The sequence below is a fragment of the Suillus paluster genome, assembly GCF_016628075.1.
Source record: "Suillus paluster strain FC165 chromosome Unknown EDB91scaffold_14, whole genome shotgun sequence".
NCBI classification, from domain to species: domain Eukaryota; kingdom Fungi; phylum Basidiomycota; class Agaricomycetes; order Boletales; family Suillaceae; genus Suillus; species Suillus paluster.
The window spans coordinates 487,384-504,919 of record NW_024537574.1 but is presented as its reverse complement, the minus strand read 5'-3'; the positions used below and the strand labels follow the sequence as shown (position 1 = coordinate 504,919).

General features: G+C 46.6%; 7 protein-coding genes across 7 annotated transcripts; 4 read left to right on the top strand and 3 right to left on the bottom strand.

Annotated features, from left to right (window-relative positions):
- Window positions 1-1,291: 1,291 nt before the first annotated feature.
- Window positions 1,292-2,110, top strand: EDB91DRAFT_1050110 (uncharacterized protein; the record flags this gene model as incomplete). Its single annotated transcript, XM_041313511.1, has 2 exons — window positions 1,292-1,546; window positions 1,595-2,110. The coding sequence occupies 2 exons, from the start codon at window positions 1,292-1,294 to the stop codon at window positions 2,108-2,110; spliced, it is 771 nt and encodes a 256-aa protein (XP_041179437.1).
- Window positions 2,111-2,685: 575 nt separating this feature from the next.
- EDB91DRAFT_1049857 (uncharacterized protein) lies at window positions 2,686-3,231 on the top strand (the record flags this gene model as incomplete). Its single annotated transcript, XM_041313496.1, has 2 exons — window positions 2,686-2,766; window positions 2,818-3,231. Coding segments are annotated over 2 exons (495 nt in total), but the record flags the coding sequence as incomplete, so codon positions are not given.
- A 1,060-nt stretch (window positions 3,232-4,291) lies between these two features.
- Window positions 4,292-4,558, top strand: EDB91DRAFT_1121188 (uncharacterized protein; the record flags this gene model as incomplete). Its single annotated transcript, XM_041318219.1, has 1 exon — window positions 4,292-4,558. Exon 1 carries the CDS (start codon window positions 4,335-4,337, stop codon window positions 4,554-4,556), a length of 222 nt encoding a protein of 73 aa, XP_041179435.1. The 5' UTR covers window positions 4,292-4,334.
- A 3,118-nt stretch (window positions 4,559-7,676) lies between these two features.
- EDB91DRAFT_1236359 (uncharacterized protein) lies at window positions 7,677-11,138 on the bottom strand (the record flags this gene model as incomplete). The annotated part of the gene is made up of 9 exons (XM_041321445.1): window positions 7,677-8,392; window positions 8,623-9,079; window positions 9,131-9,227; window positions 9,277-9,452; window positions 9,506-9,635; window positions 9,693-9,831; window positions 9,971-10,172; window positions 10,224-10,717; window positions 10,793-11,138. 9 exons carry the CDS (start codon window positions 11,136-11,138, stop codon window positions 7,677-7,679), a joined length of 2,757 nt encoding a protein of 918 aa, XP_041179434.1.
- On the bottom strand, window positions 10,928-11,871 carry EDB91DRAFT_1335360 (uncharacterized protein). The gene is made up of 4 exons (XM_041325492.1): window positions 11,717-11,871; window positions 11,610-11,665; window positions 11,277-11,559; window positions 10,928-11,210 (listed from the first exon to the last, which is right to left on the bottom strand). Exons 1-3 carry the CDS (start codon window positions 11,828-11,830, stop codon window positions 11,349-11,351), a joined length of 381 nt encoding a protein of 126 aa, XP_041179433.1. The 5' UTR covers window positions 11,831-11,871; the 3' UTR covers window positions 10,928-11,210; window positions 11,277-11,348.
- Window positions 11,872-12,697: 826 nt separating this feature from the next.
- Window positions 12,698-14,158, top strand: EDB91DRAFT_151167 (uncharacterized protein). Its single transcript, XM_041326243.1, has 5 exons — window positions 12,698-12,761; window positions 12,807-13,173; window positions 13,227-13,541; window positions 13,587-13,911; window positions 13,961-14,158. Coding segments are annotated over exons 2-5 (870 nt in total). The 5' UTR covers window positions 12,698-12,761; window positions 12,807-12,945; the 3' UTR covers window positions 13,963-14,158.
- Window positions 14,159-14,978: 820 nt separating this feature from the next.
- Window positions 14,979-17,164, bottom strand: EDB91DRAFT_1050027 (cytochrome P450; the record flags this gene model as incomplete). Its single annotated transcript, XM_041313505.1, has 13 exons — window positions 14,979-15,042; window positions 15,101-15,233; window positions 15,300-15,436; window positions 15,485-15,509; window positions 15,560-15,616; window positions 15,667-15,856; window positions 15,905-15,918; window positions 15,971-16,100; window positions 16,164-16,279; window positions 16,334-16,485; window positions 16,535-16,723; window positions 16,774-16,903; window positions 16,954-17,164. 13 exons carry the CDS (start codon window positions 17,162-17,164, stop codon window positions 14,979-14,981), a joined length of 1,548 nt encoding a protein of 515 aa, XP_041179431.1.
- Between the last annotated feature and the right edge of the window lie 372 nt (window positions 17,165-17,536).

Sequence of the window (17,536 nt, the reverse complement as noted above, 5' to 3'; positions counted from 1 at the left end):
CTACTATCTGTGAGATTCTAGAATATTTTGAGGCTTGGAGTCTGAGTTGAAGCACGAAGGACGTAAATGTTGCTTACCACACCAAGTTTTTCACTTCATCACCTCTATCTTGCCAGTAGCCGACTATGGATCTTCCAGCCCTACCAGAACGTGAACATCGATGGCCACAAAACATCTATGCTGCAGATGGTATTATCCGTAACATCTATAGCGCTGCGATTAGAATGCTTCGATCAAATGATGCGGAACCAACCAGAGTGGCGTACCATTATGATGCACTGTCCGCAGAGGCCCTACCTTTGCTTGAAGCGATCGAAAGTGATTCAAGTCCTGCCAATTACCAGCTTCTGCACGACTGGCTACTAGCATGTGCTAGGCTTGTGGGGGAGGCAGGTGCGATGCTTAAGGATGTCAGCCGAAATCTTCATGCGTAAGTACCTCACTGGCCTGAAGCTCTACTGTCTGAATGCTATCACTTTAATCTAGGGAAAATGTTGGACAGTCAAATGTTATAATCCCAGAGCTTGTGACTCTGGACCATCAGGGACGTCGAGGGCATCCGAGAAAGAACATTAACCTTGAATTTGTCCATGAAGCCCTGTCTAACGAGCGTCACATCATGCTGCCAGATCTTGCGCGACTCCTCCAAGTGTCCCGCACCACTTTGTGGAAATTTATTCGTCAACATGGTCTTGAAAAGCGCTTCACGACGGTTAGCGATACTGATCTCGATCAACTTGTAAGGACTTTCAAAGAATGCAAACCGGAGTCAGGATTCCGGTACCTTGTTGGCTTCCTTCGGTACCAAGGTATTCGAGTCCAGCAGTGTCGTGTTTGGTGGTCCCTGCACAAAGTCGACAGGCTGGGACAAAGGCTGAGAGAATGACGTGTTACCAGAAGACGAAAGTACCAAGTTGCACGACCGAATGCACTATGGCATATGGATGGTCATCACAAGGTCATTCGGTGGGGCTTTGTCATTCACGGATTCATTGACGGGTATTGTCGCACTATAAATCCATCAATTTATGAAAGCGACAAAATAAGTGTAATAACCTTACTTTCAACAGATAACAGCACTAAGGGCCAGCACAAATAATCGCGCATCAACGGTGTTGGAGTTGTTCATGCACGCAAGGAATGAGTATGGCATGCCATCTCGTGTTCGTGGGGATCGCGGAGGGGAGAACCTTCAAGTTGCTACGCACATGGTTGCAACAAATGGCCACAATCGCGGCTTGTTCTTATGGGGATCGTAAGTGGAGCCCCCTGGAAATTTACTTGACTAACGATGCCTGATAGATCAACACGGAATTCTCGTATCGAACGATTGTGGGTTGAAGTCGGCACACAATTTGCACGCCGATGGCGGGCATTCTTTACCAGGCTTGAACGACTTCACAAACTTGATGTTGACAGGCCTGGGCATCTTTGGCTCCTTAGCGCGCTCTTCTTGAATGCACTCAACAATGATTGCCGACAGTTTCAACAAGAATGGAACTCCCATCCTATTCATGGTTCTGATACCAAGGATCAAAGCCCTCAGGTCAGTGAATACTCGGCGCCGTGGAATTATTGTCTCACAACCATGAAGGATATGCGCCTTCTAGGACAGGCGTCATTAGGCGTCTATGAAGATGAGTTTGAGGGGATACATCCTGCAATCCTGCAGCGCTATTATGGTATTCATGGCAGAGAGTTGGTCCGCGGTCGCAATCAGACAGGTGCTGGCCACCCAAATGACGAGTCGGATGAATCAGATGAAGATAGTATTATTGGCCGCATCGAGCGGGATCAAGCAAATGACGTCCAACATGATGCTGTTGAGGTTGCAGATGGTAATACTCCTTTTCAGAATGAAGAAGATGAAAATTCGTTCTTTGAAATACTTGAGGAGGTCGTCATGGATGGTATTGTACCGGAGGGATACAATTTACAGGAGGGTGAAGATGAGTATGATGAAAACACAACTGAACATCTACGAGTCGGACGACGGAGGGAGAATTATGTTGAAGTATCGTTAGCAGACCCTATCTGGAGGACTCGCTCAACATTATGGGCTCAAGCGGCTAGTGTTCTAGGTCATTTTGAAGCAGATGTATTTTTCTAATTCAATAGTACTTTACAAAATTCGAAATAGAATTAGGAACCTACCACGTACAAATTCCGCACCTCGCCGGCTTGTTTGTGTCCCGATCCTCTCTTCCATCTCACTTGGAATGTTGAAGCAAGTTTATTGCAAGGGCAACCCTAACGAATCAGTAGCTTGCGATTGTGAAGAGTACTCCGCACCTATGAATCTTCCAGTTGGCCAAAAAGAGCTTTGTGCAGAATGTTTGCATGGCAAGAGCAAACATCCTCGACCCCAACGGCCTGCATCAGTGGCCGAGCTGTCAGTACCTCCCATACTAGATCAGACTTGGAGTACTTCACCAAGGCCCATCACAACCGCAAAAGAACGAGTTGGAGTGACAGCTATATACAAGCAATCACTCGCTCGGAAAGCCAGACAAGACCCGGAACTCAAATTCAATGTGTCATCCAACAGTCAGAAGACGGCTACCGCGAGAGGTGAGGCAATCGCAGGATTCCGCCCACCTGTAAAACGGAAATTCACAGTGAGTAAATTTGCCTGACTTTTGTGCCTCCGAAATAATCAATGTTACCTAGGGCAGGGCAATATCCTTAAGACAGGCCAGTTCTTCGAAGCAAGGACAAATCCGGATCAAAGTCGGTGCCGTTGCTGTCTTGATCAATTACCTTGATGTATGTTAGCCTAAGCACACAATAACTATGAACTTACCCAGTGACCGACAGGACAAAGGAGAGTTGACGATCACGATCCCGCCTGTCAGGACAGAGATGTCAAAGTTTAAACGACGGGGATGTGCTCACTTTGATGGAGATCAGTCTGAGAACGACAGTGTGGATTTCAGCTTTTGCCCGGACTGGACATTTGACGAGGTTGATGCTTACATTCGAAGACTTTTTCCAAAGGTCTTTGGATACCTTGACTCTGTAAAGGCAGGTGATGTAAAGGGGAAGGCCATAGATAATGGAGCATCTGAATGGGTGTTGATTTCGAAAGAGAACCGCAGGCTGAGTGTCACACCTGACCCATTTCCGAACGGCAAACATCTTGAACGGTACAAAGGCAGAAATAATGCCCCTCTTCAACAGACAAATGTTTTTATTGGTGAGCCATTAATAAATTCATCAGGGATGTTCTAATCAATGTATGTGCAATAGATATCCGGACATATGTACCTGAGCATATTTATGCACACTGGGATCCGGACATGGTCGTTATTGATATAGATGATGACAACAGCAACGATAGTGACAGCAAATATCAATTTAAACTTGAAGATAGTTTGGATGACATATACAATGTTCCCAAGATCGGTTGGTGGATTTAAAGCTCTCACGTGCACACTCTCAGTGACTGTGTTTAAAATTCGTTTAACTGTTACTACTTACTCCAGCTCGTCCAAAATGCTTGATGCAGTCCAATGAACGTGATACACATCAAGAACCAGCTTTAAAGAGATCGTGTGGAAGTAAGTACTACTGTTCAGACTGTATGCGAAACAACACTACTAACAAAACATATTTAAATCAGCTCATGGTCAACCCATCGCATCGAAAATGGAGAACCAGGTGGCGAAATCTGTTAAATGTAAGTGTTAAGCGCTTTCATTGTCTACTTGACCATCTAACACCTGTAATTTTACATTGTTCGGTCCCGACTCTGATGCAGATGATGGCCTCGACACACTGCCAGCTAGTCTGAAAGGAATGTCAATCTCACCTCTGAGACGTGCTCCACGCCAGAATTTGATGATGGCGTCAATCAAAGATGAAGAACCCTACATCGACCTCCAAGACTCAGAAGTCTTTACAAACGTTCAGAATCATGTGTCCGCAATGCCGATACTTAATCGACCACTCTTCCAGCCTCTCGTTTCAGTTGAGCCCACATTGAAAGATATATTGTGCGGCCACCCAGATGTCAATGATCCGTTGTCGCGTCCATTGCACAACCCTTGGACAACTGACTACTTCATTGGTTCCATTAAACTTTGGCTTTAATTTTGTTCCATAGAACTCGAACATCTTATCACAATCCCATTGCAGCCACAGTACTACTTCTACAGTTCCCTTTAATTTTTCTCGCACCTTTAAATCCTTCTTTCTTAATCCTAATTTCATGCTTTGATTCACCTCGCTCCTTTGAATCCTCCATTCTTAACCCTACTGGGCCTAGTCAATTTCATGATTTAATTCCTATTCCATCGAATTCTCCGTTAAATGTTAGTTGGTCCATTCGAACAATGAAAATCATTTACTCCGAGACCTACTCACTCCTCATCGACACTTACATCAAGGACCCACCCAGCATGAACATCTTTTTGACACCAATACTGGCAGCTTTCTGTCTTCTTTTCTCGCTCTCGTCCGCCAGCCGAGGATTTGCTGCCAATGCTGGCGGCTTCGGTGCATTTTTTTTTGCCCTTGGACTCTACTTGATTGGCGCTTATAGAACCCTTCATTAGCAGCCTCTGCAATATAAATTGATCATCACTCCGAGACCTACTCACTTCTCATCACTCCGTCTTGTCCACCGGCCAGGCCTTAAAAAGATTCGAGGCTTTGCTGCCAATGCTGGCGACTCTCAGTGCGTTTCACTCCGAGACCTACTCACTTCTCATCACTCCATCTCATCTACCAGCCGGGCCTTAAAAAGATTCATTTATAGAACCCTTCATCAGTAGCCTTGTCTGCAATATAAATTGATTATTGAATCATGTCAGATCTAATAGTGCAGTACTAATTTTTCGATGGTACAAGAGTGTGTATGCGACAGAGTGATTATGTGTGCGTCTCGTTTGTGTGTGTGTGACGTCTGTGCGTGTGTGAGTTTTGCGTGTGAAGAATAGTTGAACAGATCCAGCGCCATAGATGTGCTTGTGGCAAGGATACACTCATTCGGAGATAGTGAAATGTTGTGGATCTTTTCAGACACGTCAAGAACAGCGATTTCTGTCCAAGTGGCGGTGTTGAATTTCCTAATTTTGCCTGACCAGGCGAACAGGGTCTTTCCTTTGGAGGTCCATGCCAGGCACATAATGAATTCCTCAATTGTTTTGAGTAGCTTGCCTGTGTTGGCGTTCCAGATTTTCAGCTTGTCCGCGCCTGTCGCAATCATCGTGCCATCGGGTGAGTATCTAAGCGCGTACACCTTGTTCTTCCCTGCCTTGATTGGTCCCAGGATGGTGTTGCCGCTCTTGACATCCCATACTGTGAATGCTCCATTATAGCCCCCACCCACGACTCGCCCTCCGTCTGGACTCCAACAGACGCAATGCACTGTCTTTGTGTGCCCCGTCCATTTTTTGACAACCTTGCCCGTATCGGTATCCCACAATCTCACTGTGTCATCCTCACTCCCTCTTGCTACTGTCTTGCCATCCGGTGAGAGTGCTATGGTGTGCACCTGTCCACTTCCTTCATCCGTCCAGGCCTCCCTGACCTGCATTCCACTTTCCAAGTCCCACACTCTAAGTGAGCCATCCCATGAACAGGTCATGATTCGCCGTTTATCTGGCAGGCCTAGGATGCCAGTGACCTCGTCAGTGTGTCCTTGCATCTTTTTGTGAGGCTTCATCACTGATCTCTCTTGCTTTGCAGGAGCTGTTGAAGACATTATTTTGGCTCGAGGTCTTCACCTAATGGGCGCAGCACAATTTCAGCTCTTACCCATTGAACGAATGCCATCACTTACGCAAAGGTGCTTGTTTATACTCAGAGTGAATAACTCCTCCATGGAAACCGCAACGGAGTGAATATTTGTTCGATGCAGAGTTGAGTCAAGAGAGTGGTCGCTGTTTAAGTCCTGTACAGGTGCGTCTTCCTTGTTTTATCCTGTGTTTGGTTCACAGCTTGCCCACTGGCTGTGCAGATCAAGCGCCCAAGCCTCGTTTTTTGAAGTTTCGACATCGACGTCGATATCTCAATATCCCATCTGCCAGTGGTCCTGCCATCGACATTCCTGCATTTCTTCGCTGGTCCCTCTCCATCCCCAGCGGGAAATATCTCTGAGACGTTCATTCTGTCGTCGGCCGTGGCATCACCGTGCGTCTTAAAAACGATGTCTCAGCAAGCCCTTCCCATATCATCCCGTGGTCGAAAGTCATTTATTGGTGTTAGCACACCTTAATGATTCGATTGTTCAGTTGATGGTTGGATCATTGAGGCATGGAGCGCGTTGCTCTGATCCTCAAGCATCTGTTCCTCTCGCGAATAATGAGGTGCGCACCACCATAAGTCCAGGATGTTCGTTCAGCTTCAGAGTCTCACTCGACAGTGTTGCAATCGATCGTTCACCTCGGATAGCCTTTCGAAGCATTTTTGCTAGCGCAGCAGCGTACACGAGAATCGCATCAGATCGTGTCCATGATATGATCGCACAAATGAAAGAGGTGAATTCTGTTCATACCACTATGGATGTCAGGACGCTGGAGATATTGTAGCTCGCTGAGAGGGTCAGCTTACGTGCTCCGACTCAACCTCGAATCCATGAAACTTCTTGCAATGAACCCATGACTGACTTCGGACGGATGCCCATTTGACGATTGATAATCACAGTTTGACATGTGACTGGCCTGGCAGTTATCTTCAACGTACTTACTTAGCACTTCAATAAACAATACGCAAAAGAGCAGCGCTCGTCGCAAGGTTCGTACGTCAGCCTAACTAGGGTCGGGGACTGCTGCATCAGGAAAACTACCGGTCGCTTTTTTGTGCTTATCTCGCTTTTTGTCCCTTAATGTTTGGTAAATGAAAATCGGAACAGTGCTTTTTCGACTTAATAGACTTTCTCAAAAGTGGATTAAGTCGGGACCACTCAAAAAGAGGCAGTAGTATTAAGTACAATAAGTGGAATACATGTAAAAAAAGGGTACCAAGTAAGTATGCCAGACGGGAAGAGAGAGGGTGTAGTAGTAACAAACACGACGGTAATGAATGTTGATATACATCGTCTGAAGCCACTGTAAGAGGGAGACACACGGTGTCGAGGCCAAACAGCTTTGCCTCCTTAGCGGAAATGCTTAGCGCTTGCTCTCATCCACAACTTTCAACCATGCAGCGACAGGAGTTGCTCATCGACAAAGGCTTGTCGGGTTGTGTTGTGAGAAGGGGGCATAAGCGCAGCCCTGTCACGCTTGCCAAACTCATTGATTGTTGGCGAGCTGTTCGTCGAAGAAAGGCTTGCTGAGTTGTGTTGTGAGAAGGTGCAGCCCTGTTACGCTCGCCGAACTCGTCGATTGTTGGTGAGGGGTTCGTCGAAGAAAGGCTTGCCGAGTTGTGTTGTGAGAAGGGGGCATAGGTGCAGTCCTGTTACCCTCGCCAAACTCATCAATTGTTGGTGAGTGTTCGTCGAAGAAAGGCTTGCTGAGTTGTGTTGGAGAAGGGGGTATAGGCACGGTCCTGTTACCCTCACCAAACTCATCGATTGTTGGCGAGCTGTTCGTTGAAGAAAGGCTTGCCAAGTTGTGTTGCGAGAAGGGGGCATATGTTGCACTCGCCAAACTCATCGATTGCTGGTCTGTGATAGTTAGACTGCGAGTACAACTTGAAGTAGCAGACAGAATGAACTCACGAGGGCAAGATACCTAAGATGCAATCTCAAATGTGTGATGGTCTGCGAACTTGTTTACATAGAATGCTCGAAAAGCATCATATGAGTCATAATGCTTGAGATCGCATGAAATGTTCTGTGTTCCATAGATTGGGATGAGGTGTGCAGCGTGGTAAATAGAATCAATATGAATGATTCCAATAGATGGGAAATTGTCGGTATCAAACGAAGGGGTCACAATCCACATCCCAGTGTCCTTGTCAGGTCCATCACTGGCTTTGTCGAACCAGCGCACAACAGTGCACGGGTATGCAACTCCTTCAAATGTGAAGGAGAAAAAACACATTACACAGGCTATATCCATGCCCCCCATTCCTTCGACACCTGCATCTGTGTTAACAAACACACAGTCATACTGGGGTGCCTCGTTTCTCCAAACAGGACAGGCACGGATATGCTCCCGGCGCATTCCACTAATCCCACTGCAGTCGCTGGGCGCGTAGAATGTCGAACATGCGGAGTTGAAGACTTGAATTTTGCCATCGAATCGAGGGCATGTTGCAAGCGGGACTTCGGAGGGAGGGCGCTGGTCATCTGGGTGCACTTGTTCGAATAGGAATCGGCGGAGGACATTGGAGAGATGGGGGATTGCAAGTTCTGCAGATAACTCGGGTATAGTGCGTGCGCGTTTGCATTCTGCATCATGCCAAGGCTTTATTAGATAAATATTTGAAGTAAAATATGATCTAGCTTACAATATGTGTTTGCCAACTGAACATGAGCCTGTACCATCATTGGACTGTCATCAATTTCACCCTCTTCGTTGTCACCCTGTATAGTAACATTGGTGTTGGAGAGCAGCACCATGTTATTCTCGTTTGATTCCTCATGCTGGTCAGCGTCGGGCACTGTATTTAAGCGCAAACGTTCTATGGTAAATTTCAGTCAATGATAAATGTGTATAGTGCTATAAAACTCACTCAATTTCTTGAGGGTTGCTGACAGACAAGTGCCATTCAACATCCCACAGCTCTTGAAATCAATCCGTGCTGCTGCAAGCTTATCAAGGCGTTGGTTTGTCACCAGCATTTGCCCGAGGGCTTTGTAGCGACTGGAGTGCCTCCATGGCTCCTTGACAGCTTTGATATGCTTCGTCTCGGTAATCGAGGAGCAAAGGCCATTAGGCGCACCAAAAAGTCGGATGAGGAGGATATAGTGAGAACAAGCATGTTGTCGAGGTAAGGAGAATGTGGGGACGGTGCCTGTCGACTTGAATATTTCCCTATAATGATGGAACCGGTCGAGAGCCTCCTGGATTTGACCTAGTGTGGATTCCATAATGATGTTACGTCGGACCAGATAACAGAATTCAAGAAATGCGCGAAATGCGCATACCATGTCCGTTGGGACATGGCCTTCAATAGCAGATAGATAAACCTGAACTATGGTTAGCCCAGCAGTCGCAATCTAACATGAGATTGAACTAACCTTCATGAGCGCCTTCAAGTCATCGCCGGTCCATTGTTTGAATCCCCGGCCTTCTGGAAAACGTCGAAGACCTGCAAATGAGGCGACCACAGCGATTCTTTGATGACATGAGCTTCAAAACATCGAATTAAGACAAAGTAACATACCTTCGATCTATATCATCCTGAATCCTCTCTGCTTCTTTCTCACTGTGCTCGTATCTCAAATATCTTCCGACCCATGCAACCAAGTGATCCTTGAAGGTTCCTTTGATCAGTTGATGCAGTATGTCTGGTGCGATAAGTTCGTGGATATCAGCTCGCAGAAAATTGTTTGTAAAAGGCTAGAAAAGTCTGAATCTTCGACTGCAGTACAGAGAAGATGTGCGAGACTTACCACAAGGTCACTAACAATCCCATACTCTAGCCATAGAGCGCCATAGTCTATCTCTTCAACAAGCGCTTCTGTATGGTCACGACACCAACACAACGACTTGGCATCTAAGTTGTCACGGTGAGACATACACCTGTGTATTAGTGTTTGTGAGGTGGAAGACATGTTGGTTATATTTTGAGAAACATACCTGGGACACCAAAAGCGCACGATACATGCCAATAGCACCTGCTCTTCATAATCCACAATGTACAGTCCAAGACCATAGATTACATGCCGATAGTGACCATCGCCGAAGCGCACAACCTCTGGTTTTGTCATGCCGGGCCCTAGGTTCTCAAGTATCTTGGTGAGAGATGAATGAAAGAGTTGTCATCGATATTTTCGAAACCTTGGGTCATCAGCGTGCTCCTGTGTGGCTTCTCGACTGTAATTAGTGCAGAACAATAGTAGTAGCATGAAACTCACTTTTTGGCATCGCGAGGAAGCCGATGATGGCAACAGCATCACAATGTGCACGTCGGACATTGTTACGAACATTCCCAATGGATGCATACAAGGGATAATAATCATTGGCACCGGTCGCCACCGAAACTGTAGTCTTGTTGCTTCCGAGTATGACTGGCACAAATGTCGACCCAAGTGTTTCTGGATCTTCAGAAATAATATCCTACCAAAGTATCAGCATGTGTAGCTACAGAAACAATAAAAGAGAACATGCCGCTTGGTTCCAAGCCCAGTTGCCAGACATTAAGTCCTGCCATTGGCGTTCGTCAGTGTCAGTTGAGTACTCACGGTAGGGCCGGTAGTCCATCTCTGTTGCATATTCTGGATTCGCCAACATGTTCCAAATGACCTCATGGGGGTCTTGGTACCAGACATCGTAAGGTTGATCCATCCAGGGTGGTATGTTGTGTGCTGGCTTCTCCCCGGTATACTGGACCTTGAACGATTGCCATTTGACATCACCTACTGGTGTACCGTCAATGGTTTTATATAAATCACGACAGTCCGCAAACGGTGGCTTGTCGTTGTGTTTCAGGAGGGTTGCAGCCCAAAGATCCATCAAGATGTTGATATTCCCAGCAGACATTTGGTTGCGCATGTACAGAAATTCTGCTGTCTCGAACTCAACACGATTCCGGTATGGAGTCCAGTCATCAGGTGACTTGTTGGGAGGTGGAGTTGGAGGTGCTCCATCCTCAAGAAATTGTCCTGTTGCATCGCAAGGACGTGCTTATATCATACTTGCGTTAGTTTGAAATAGCGAAAAAGCATCAAGAAACATACCATTTAGTTTTGAGTGACAGTTGCAGTATAATCTATCACCTGGCCCCCAAAATTCTGTGTCGACGTTGTCCGAATTGGCAGGTTCATTGAGTGCCTGACCAAGGTCAGATAAACCTTCAGAAAGGTCATAGTCACCTGCAGGGAACTTGTTATGGTCCCTGGGGAAGTCGTTGTCCAGTAGTTCGTCAGGCTCATCTTCGACTGTAGCGGTATGCGACACCCTGCCGGTGAATGTTGGGTGTGAACTGTTCCAGTGCTTTTTGTGCCCTGCCTGAGTCTTGAAGTAGCGTGCACAATTTAAGTAACCGCATGGAATTTGAAGGGCACTGTGATCCCTGTGGGACATCGTACTGTAAGATGGAAGAGAGCTAATGCGACCACCAAAAATGTGTAATAATAGTTTGAACTACAGATACTGCTGTAACAAATCCCGATTAGTGAGTGAGACGCCACGGTCGGCCCATCTGTTTGGGGTGGGACTTACAAGTTTTTTTCAACTCCAAACCACCACCATTAGCTATCTCTTGGTCCTGCACCAAAAGTATCATCCCTCGTGTCACTCGTCCATCTGCCTAATCATGTCTACCATAGATGCAACCCGTCGCACCCGCCCATCGAATGCCACCACCTGACCTGGCAAGGTAGTGCTCGATGCACAGGTCAAGAGGCGTTCTAAGGCACAAAAGGCTGCCGATGACCTTGCCCTCAAGGAAGCCAAGGAAGCCAAGGGAGCCAAGGAAGCTGTGCTCAAAAAGGGGGTTGAACACCTTGCTGGCATGGAGACTGAGATGGAGAAAAAGCAGGGAGAATCACTCACCAAAAAGGCGACCCCCATTCGACCCAAGCCAAGGGCTCGAAAGGCAACCAAAAAGGCTGTTGTAGAAGGTGGTGATCATCAGGCTGACAGTGTGTTAGATGACCTACCAGAAGGAACAGACAACCACCAGACAACACCTGATGAGGAGATGGACGATGGACTTGCAACCAAGGGAAAAGTGAAGAAGGTGGCTGTAGGGAAGAGAGGTGGCGCAAAGACATTGATCAGAGATGCAATCAGTAATGTGCAAAAAAAGATGAGCGACTCATCATCGAATGTGGAAGGCGATAACACCAATCATGAGACACCACGTGTTGATGGGAAAGACATGCCCTCACAGTAAGATTCTTAGTTCTCTCACATTATGTTGCTCCTCACTGAATCAACTTTGTTTTTCCTTAATCTTACTTCCAGTATCAATGCGACTACTCAGAAATTTGCATTAGGTGGCCGAGTGACCAATTGGGTTTCAGGGGTCAGGCCCGGAAATTCAGAGGCGGCGGCATCCCGTGCATCCAGCATTTCAACTCGAGTGCCTCCATGAACTATCTTCTCACACGGCACCGCTTCCTCTGCAGCAACTTCGGCTGCTCAGGACCCAATTCTGATTCTTGCGGCTCAAGCTAAAACCCCAGATAATGTCCCTGAGGATGCCCTCACTGGTGGATTTGCAGATGAAGTTGACGATTTGTTGGAGTATGAGGCTGCCTGCTTGGAGAGCAAGCAAGACAAGAGAAAAACCAAGGTAATTGGTGGTGATCAATTGGTGCCAGCGTTTAATTCCTTGCTTAGCAGGTGGTCTCAATATTCGAAGAGAACTCCAACTTTGATGAGCCCAAGGCACTAGGACTTGCAGAATATTCTGACTCAGAAGATGAGCCCATGGCTCAAGAGTACGATTATTCACAGGCTCCTAAGGCTCCATTCATGCAGGCACCAAATTTAAATACCAGGGTCCACAAGCGGAAAGCTGACGAAGTTCACGTCTTAGATCATTATGAGGCATCGGAGGCTGGGTCCATGGTGTCCGATTGGTCTATGGAAATTGAAGGTGGTGTTCTCGTCGATGACCCAATCTTGGGTTCTAGTGAATCATCCCAGCAGGAACCTATTGTAGTGAAGGAGGAGAAAGTTTCACATAGGACAACCTCGGTAAGGATCGTGACCCTAACAGCACTCATTCTGACACTTACACAGACGTCCGTTACCACTTCTGTCGCTGATAGCCAGCCACCCGCTCAAAAAAAGGCCAAGATTGAACCTCCCGCCACACGTGTTCCCAGTATTCCTTGCCAAACCCAAACACCAGCAGAATGTGGACACCACAGCAGAGCACATGAAAACACGCGGCGCCTATTGTACGGTGGACTTACCTGCAGCAATGCAAGCAGACCAACGCTGGACGAAAAAATATCTCCCTATGATAATGCTGTGGGCTGGAAGTTATGAAAATGTCTGGGTTATCCCAGACGAAGTCCTTCTCCATCATGCTCAGCTCGTCTTTAACGCAGTATACAAAGACCTCAATATTGATCTTGCTCACGGCAGCATGGTACATTCACTTGTAAGTCCCCCATTATATCAAATTCTAGTGACTAATACTATATCTGTAATCAGACCGCACAGCGCATCTCAGAATGGCGCAGTAATTTCGGCTCAACAGCCATAGTCATCATCATGGACTTTATGACACGGAATCCTGACTGTGCTCCAAGTGTCCTTGCGACTTTCCTTCTCAATAATTGGGCCTTCTTGTTCGAAAATCCCGACAGTCCATCTCCCCTCACAGCATACTGCTCTCCCTTCATATTGCAGCTGTTTGGCACAGCGCACCTCAATGCCATCAAAGGGTATGTGGAGGTTCCCTCCTTCGACATGCATGAGCTTGCAATGAGTGGGATGTCATGGGTTCTTGCCCTCTGTGCTGTAGCAGTGAGTTCGATTTAAAATGGCTTAATCACACTCATTTTTTTTTAGATCGAGCACGCCCTTGGGATGATCAAGAGCAAAAATCTCAAGGTTCAAGATGTTTTGTCGTCCGCATCACGGAGTAAAGTGACCATCAAGTTACCAAAGGTTCTCAACAAGCTTACGGGTAAGGAGACTAACATTCCATTCTTATTTTCGGCAACTCTCTGGTCCAAAGCAACCAAAGCATTCACAAAGTCTATTTTGAGCAAGCCTGCTGGGTACATGGAGGCCACCATAGAGATGGCACATGCTACAGTATATGACGTCGCTGATACACCGGCGAGCTCTCTCAATGACAACGAGTCAGATGAGGACGAGCGAGCTATGATTTGTGAGTGTGGATCATCCAGGCTTAATCTCACTGACAACCCTCGCTGCAGGATTTTGTTAACCATTCAAGTTGCATGAAGGGCACCGTCAGTTTTCCACCCCCACCAGTGTCATGTTTTCTGCTGCTATCATATTTCCTGCTGCCTCCGCTTTTTTGCTCGCATCATTACTTAATTCCGCGCTTATCACGCTTTCTATGTATGCCCTTTTCTTACTACTATGAAAGGCTTGTGCCGCTTTCTCTGCTTTTTTCAAGTCAAATAAGTGCGAGATAAGTGAAAATCCAGACGAGGAGTGGGCTTAATTAAGCGGCTCGCGCTTTTTCACTCAAACGACTTATATGTCCCTTTTCAGACAATTAAGTGACAAATAAAGTAAATTAAGCAACCAGTAGTTTTCCTGATGTGCCTGCTGGGCATGCAATAAAGTGAATAGTAACGAGCGGGACGGGACACTGATAGTATATCTCAGTCTCTGAAGGAGCTCATTGTACGAGTCATGTACCTGATAGAAAACAAAGTATCTACAACTCGTTAGCAATGTAAAGTAAGGGAAAAATAACTGGGGCTTACATCTCAGTCTCTGAAGGAGCTGAGATGTTCGTACGAATGTGAACGGGTCTTTATGGTAAGTTAGCATAGAGACGAAAAATATACGTATCGCAGCAAACGAGTCATTGCAATATGGACGAGCTGGAGCCGACGTCAAATCGTCCCTCGCTCGAGCCCTTTTCGGTTACACTCGTATCCTACTCTTCGGCTGTCGTCACTGGCTCGGACGTTTCGGACTCCAACATGCAGTGCCGGGCCACAGTGAGGTCACGACTGCTGCGCATGGTAGTCGAGCCCCTATTCTACGCATGTTGATGTTTATAATGAACCGTGGCTGCTCTCGGGCTGTATGGAACAAGTAATTCCCTCAATGAGTCAAAACCCACATATGCAAAACTACCTTCAATGGACTGTCCTACTCCAGATAGAGACCTCATTTATGTTCTGCCCGTGTAACTGATGACAGGAATCATACACAAAATTATTCCTCACACAAGTCACTGCCCATTGTCGCTCGTCAAAAAATTCCCGAATGGAGGTGAACACGTGGTGTAATACTGCAAGGGAAGGCCGTAGGCGAGCTAAAGAAAAGAAACTGTGAGTAATGGGAGAGTGAAATGACACTAGGAAATCAAGTACTGAGTGAGTCCCGTCGTGAATTGGGGGGTGAAGTCAATCGCTTTGCCCTGGTCATCTTTGGCAAGAGAAAAGTCTACCGTGGCCAACATGGTCACAATAGCAGACCACGCTGAGGAATCAGCAGTAAACCGGCCTGATTGAAAAATGTTAATGTCTCAACTCATCACAAGCCATACAGCATCAAGATTGCTCTACCCACCCGGACATCCTCGCCGACCTAAGCCGAAAATGTATTCCGCAGGGTCATCATCCGTCAATGCGCCGTTGACGTCCATGAATCTCTCTGGCATAAAACGAGACGGTTTGGGGTACCGCTTTTCATCTCGTGCAATGCCCCTGCAAGATAACATCAGCATCTCGAAAACTGGGGAGAATGTGTCTAACCATGTGTTGCATACCACGGTCGTTCCTGATGTACAATATTAAAAATGGTTTGTGAATTGGACATAGACGACAGACCTCGTGGAATGAAGTAACCTTCATATATATCGTCACTCGATGTAGCGTGTGGCACACCTGGAATATCATCTTCAGTAAAGGCGGGATCACTCAGCGAGGGAGAATACCAAGGGGTACAATGGGGTACCATCGGAAAACCTCCCGAAGAACTGATTCGACGTAGGGCAGTGATCCCCTGTCCTCAAACGTAGGCAAGCGATCGCTTCCAACGACTGAGTCGATCTCCGCTTGTGCGCGTTGTTGAACATCTGGGTAAGACACCATGGCGAGAACAAAAACCATCAAGGTCGAAGTAGTCTGTCAAGAAATTGAGCAGCAGACAATACGGTTCGGACATCTACTGACCGTCTCATATGAACCTGCATATTAGGTATTTATCAAGAGCATAGTCCCTCGTAAATGGCCACGAACCCACAATAGCAGTAGTAGCTGCTCTCTTTAATGCAGCCTCGAACTTTGGTTTGGATCCCTCGTCTTGCTTCTCCATCCGTTGCAAATTTTCTGTCACCATTGAAAGCTGGCCATTGGACAAGTTTTCGGCCTTGGAAAGTACGGAATTTCAATCAATGTCTAGGATCAAATTAAATAATGCAAAAATGCCTACCATATGCTGTTGTGCGTATTGAAACGGTACCTCCGTCATTTCAGACATACCATTCCTCGAGGATTGAGCATCGCGTTTTATCGAGGATCCCCAGCACCAGTCAGGTAACTTGAGTACTGCATGGGAGTACAGAATATTAACTCTTTCTCATCAGAGAAAGCTGAGCTTACAGAAGGGGAAGGCCTTGAGCAAAATTGATTTCTCTGGAGTAATCATAGAAAAACCAAGAGCTACTGCGTTTTCCGCAGTTCGAACCAGAGGATCATCGCGAGCTTTTGTCTGGTAGTCATAGACAACTTCCATCGCAACAGAAGACGAGAATCTGGAATAGGATCAACAACCGTTCAATATCTACAAACCAGTTGGCTCACGTTGCCAAGTGGGTATGATAACCTTGAGGGTCCTCGATTAGGTTTACGATCAACTCATGGGCCCGTTTCATCTGCATGGGGCGAAACTTTACTGCAGACTCGGGACGGAAAGTTTGATGGAAGACTCGTCGGGAAAGACGCCATTCATCACCATAAGGTGTGAATGCAAAGACGACCGCCCACCCAAATCTGCCTGCACTTCAGAATGATTGAATGGTAAAAATATTAGAAGAACACACGGCTCCCTTGTGGCTAAGTATGGTCGATCGGAGTAAATGCGAGACCGCTTGTCCATTAAGGCTTTTGCAACATGCTCAGAATTGATCACGACTACATCCTGGTCTAGAATCCGCATGAAGAACAAATTCCCTGATAGAATGGTTTGCACCAGAAATGCACTAAAATGTCCGGAAACGTACCATAAACAGCATGCCATTGAGCATAAGTCAACCACGGTGCTTTAGCATCAATAGATAAAATGTTCCCTATTAAGGGGAGCGGCATTGGCCCAGGAGGAATGGAAGGCTTGTTCTGTCTGTTCTTAACGAACCGCCCCAGGGCGGTGATGCCAACAAATGAAATGGGTAAGGCGGCGAGGATAGCAAGGCGAGTATCGAATGTAGGGATCATGGTTAGAGTCAACAGTACGTGGGTAGATACCCAAGGCAGGAAATGCACCTTATAATCACAAAGAGGGGCCGTTTTCGTCCCTTGTACTTGTGACCTTCGGGGGTCAGAAAAGGACTGAAGATAAGAAAGAATTCGTTGTGGTACCTGACCAAAAACATCATCATATCAGATCTATGCCATTGTACTATCCTGTCCCAGAACCCACCAACACCCTCGTCAATATAAATATGAAGACGACATTCGTACACGGGTAAAATCAAATCTGACCTAAAAAGATGGCAAGATCACTTACCCGCCTTCCAAAGCTCAGAATTCAGAATTTCCGGGCAAAATCCAAGTCTGACCTAAAAAGCCGACGAGGAGACAACATAG

Coding starts and splice junctions, on each gene's coding strand:
- EDB91DRAFT_1335360 (XM_041325492.1), bottom strand. CDS start 11,830: ATGTCTTTGCGCCACCTCTCTTCCCTACAGCCACCTTCTTCACTTTTC. Junction 11,666..11,716: donor GTGGTTGTCTGTTCCTTCTG/GTAGGTCATCTA, acceptor CTTCTACAACAG/CCTTTTTGGTTGCCTTTCGA. Junction 11,560..11,609: donor GAATGGGGGTCGCCTTTTTG/GTGAGTGATTCT, acceptor CATGCCAGCAAG/GTGTTCAACCCCCTTTTTGA.
- EDB91DRAFT_151167 (XM_041326243.1), top strand. CDS start 12,946: ATGAAAACACGCGGCGCCTATTGTACGGTGGACTTACCTGCAGCAATG. Junction 13,174..13,226: donor GCAGCATGGTACATTCACTT/GTAAGTCCCCCA, acceptor ATCTGTAATCAG/ACCGCACAGCGCATCTCAGA. Junction 13,542..13,586: donor TTGCCCTCTGTGCTGTAGCA/GTGAGTTCGATT, acceptor ATTTTTTTTTAG/ATCGAGCACGCCCTTGGGAT.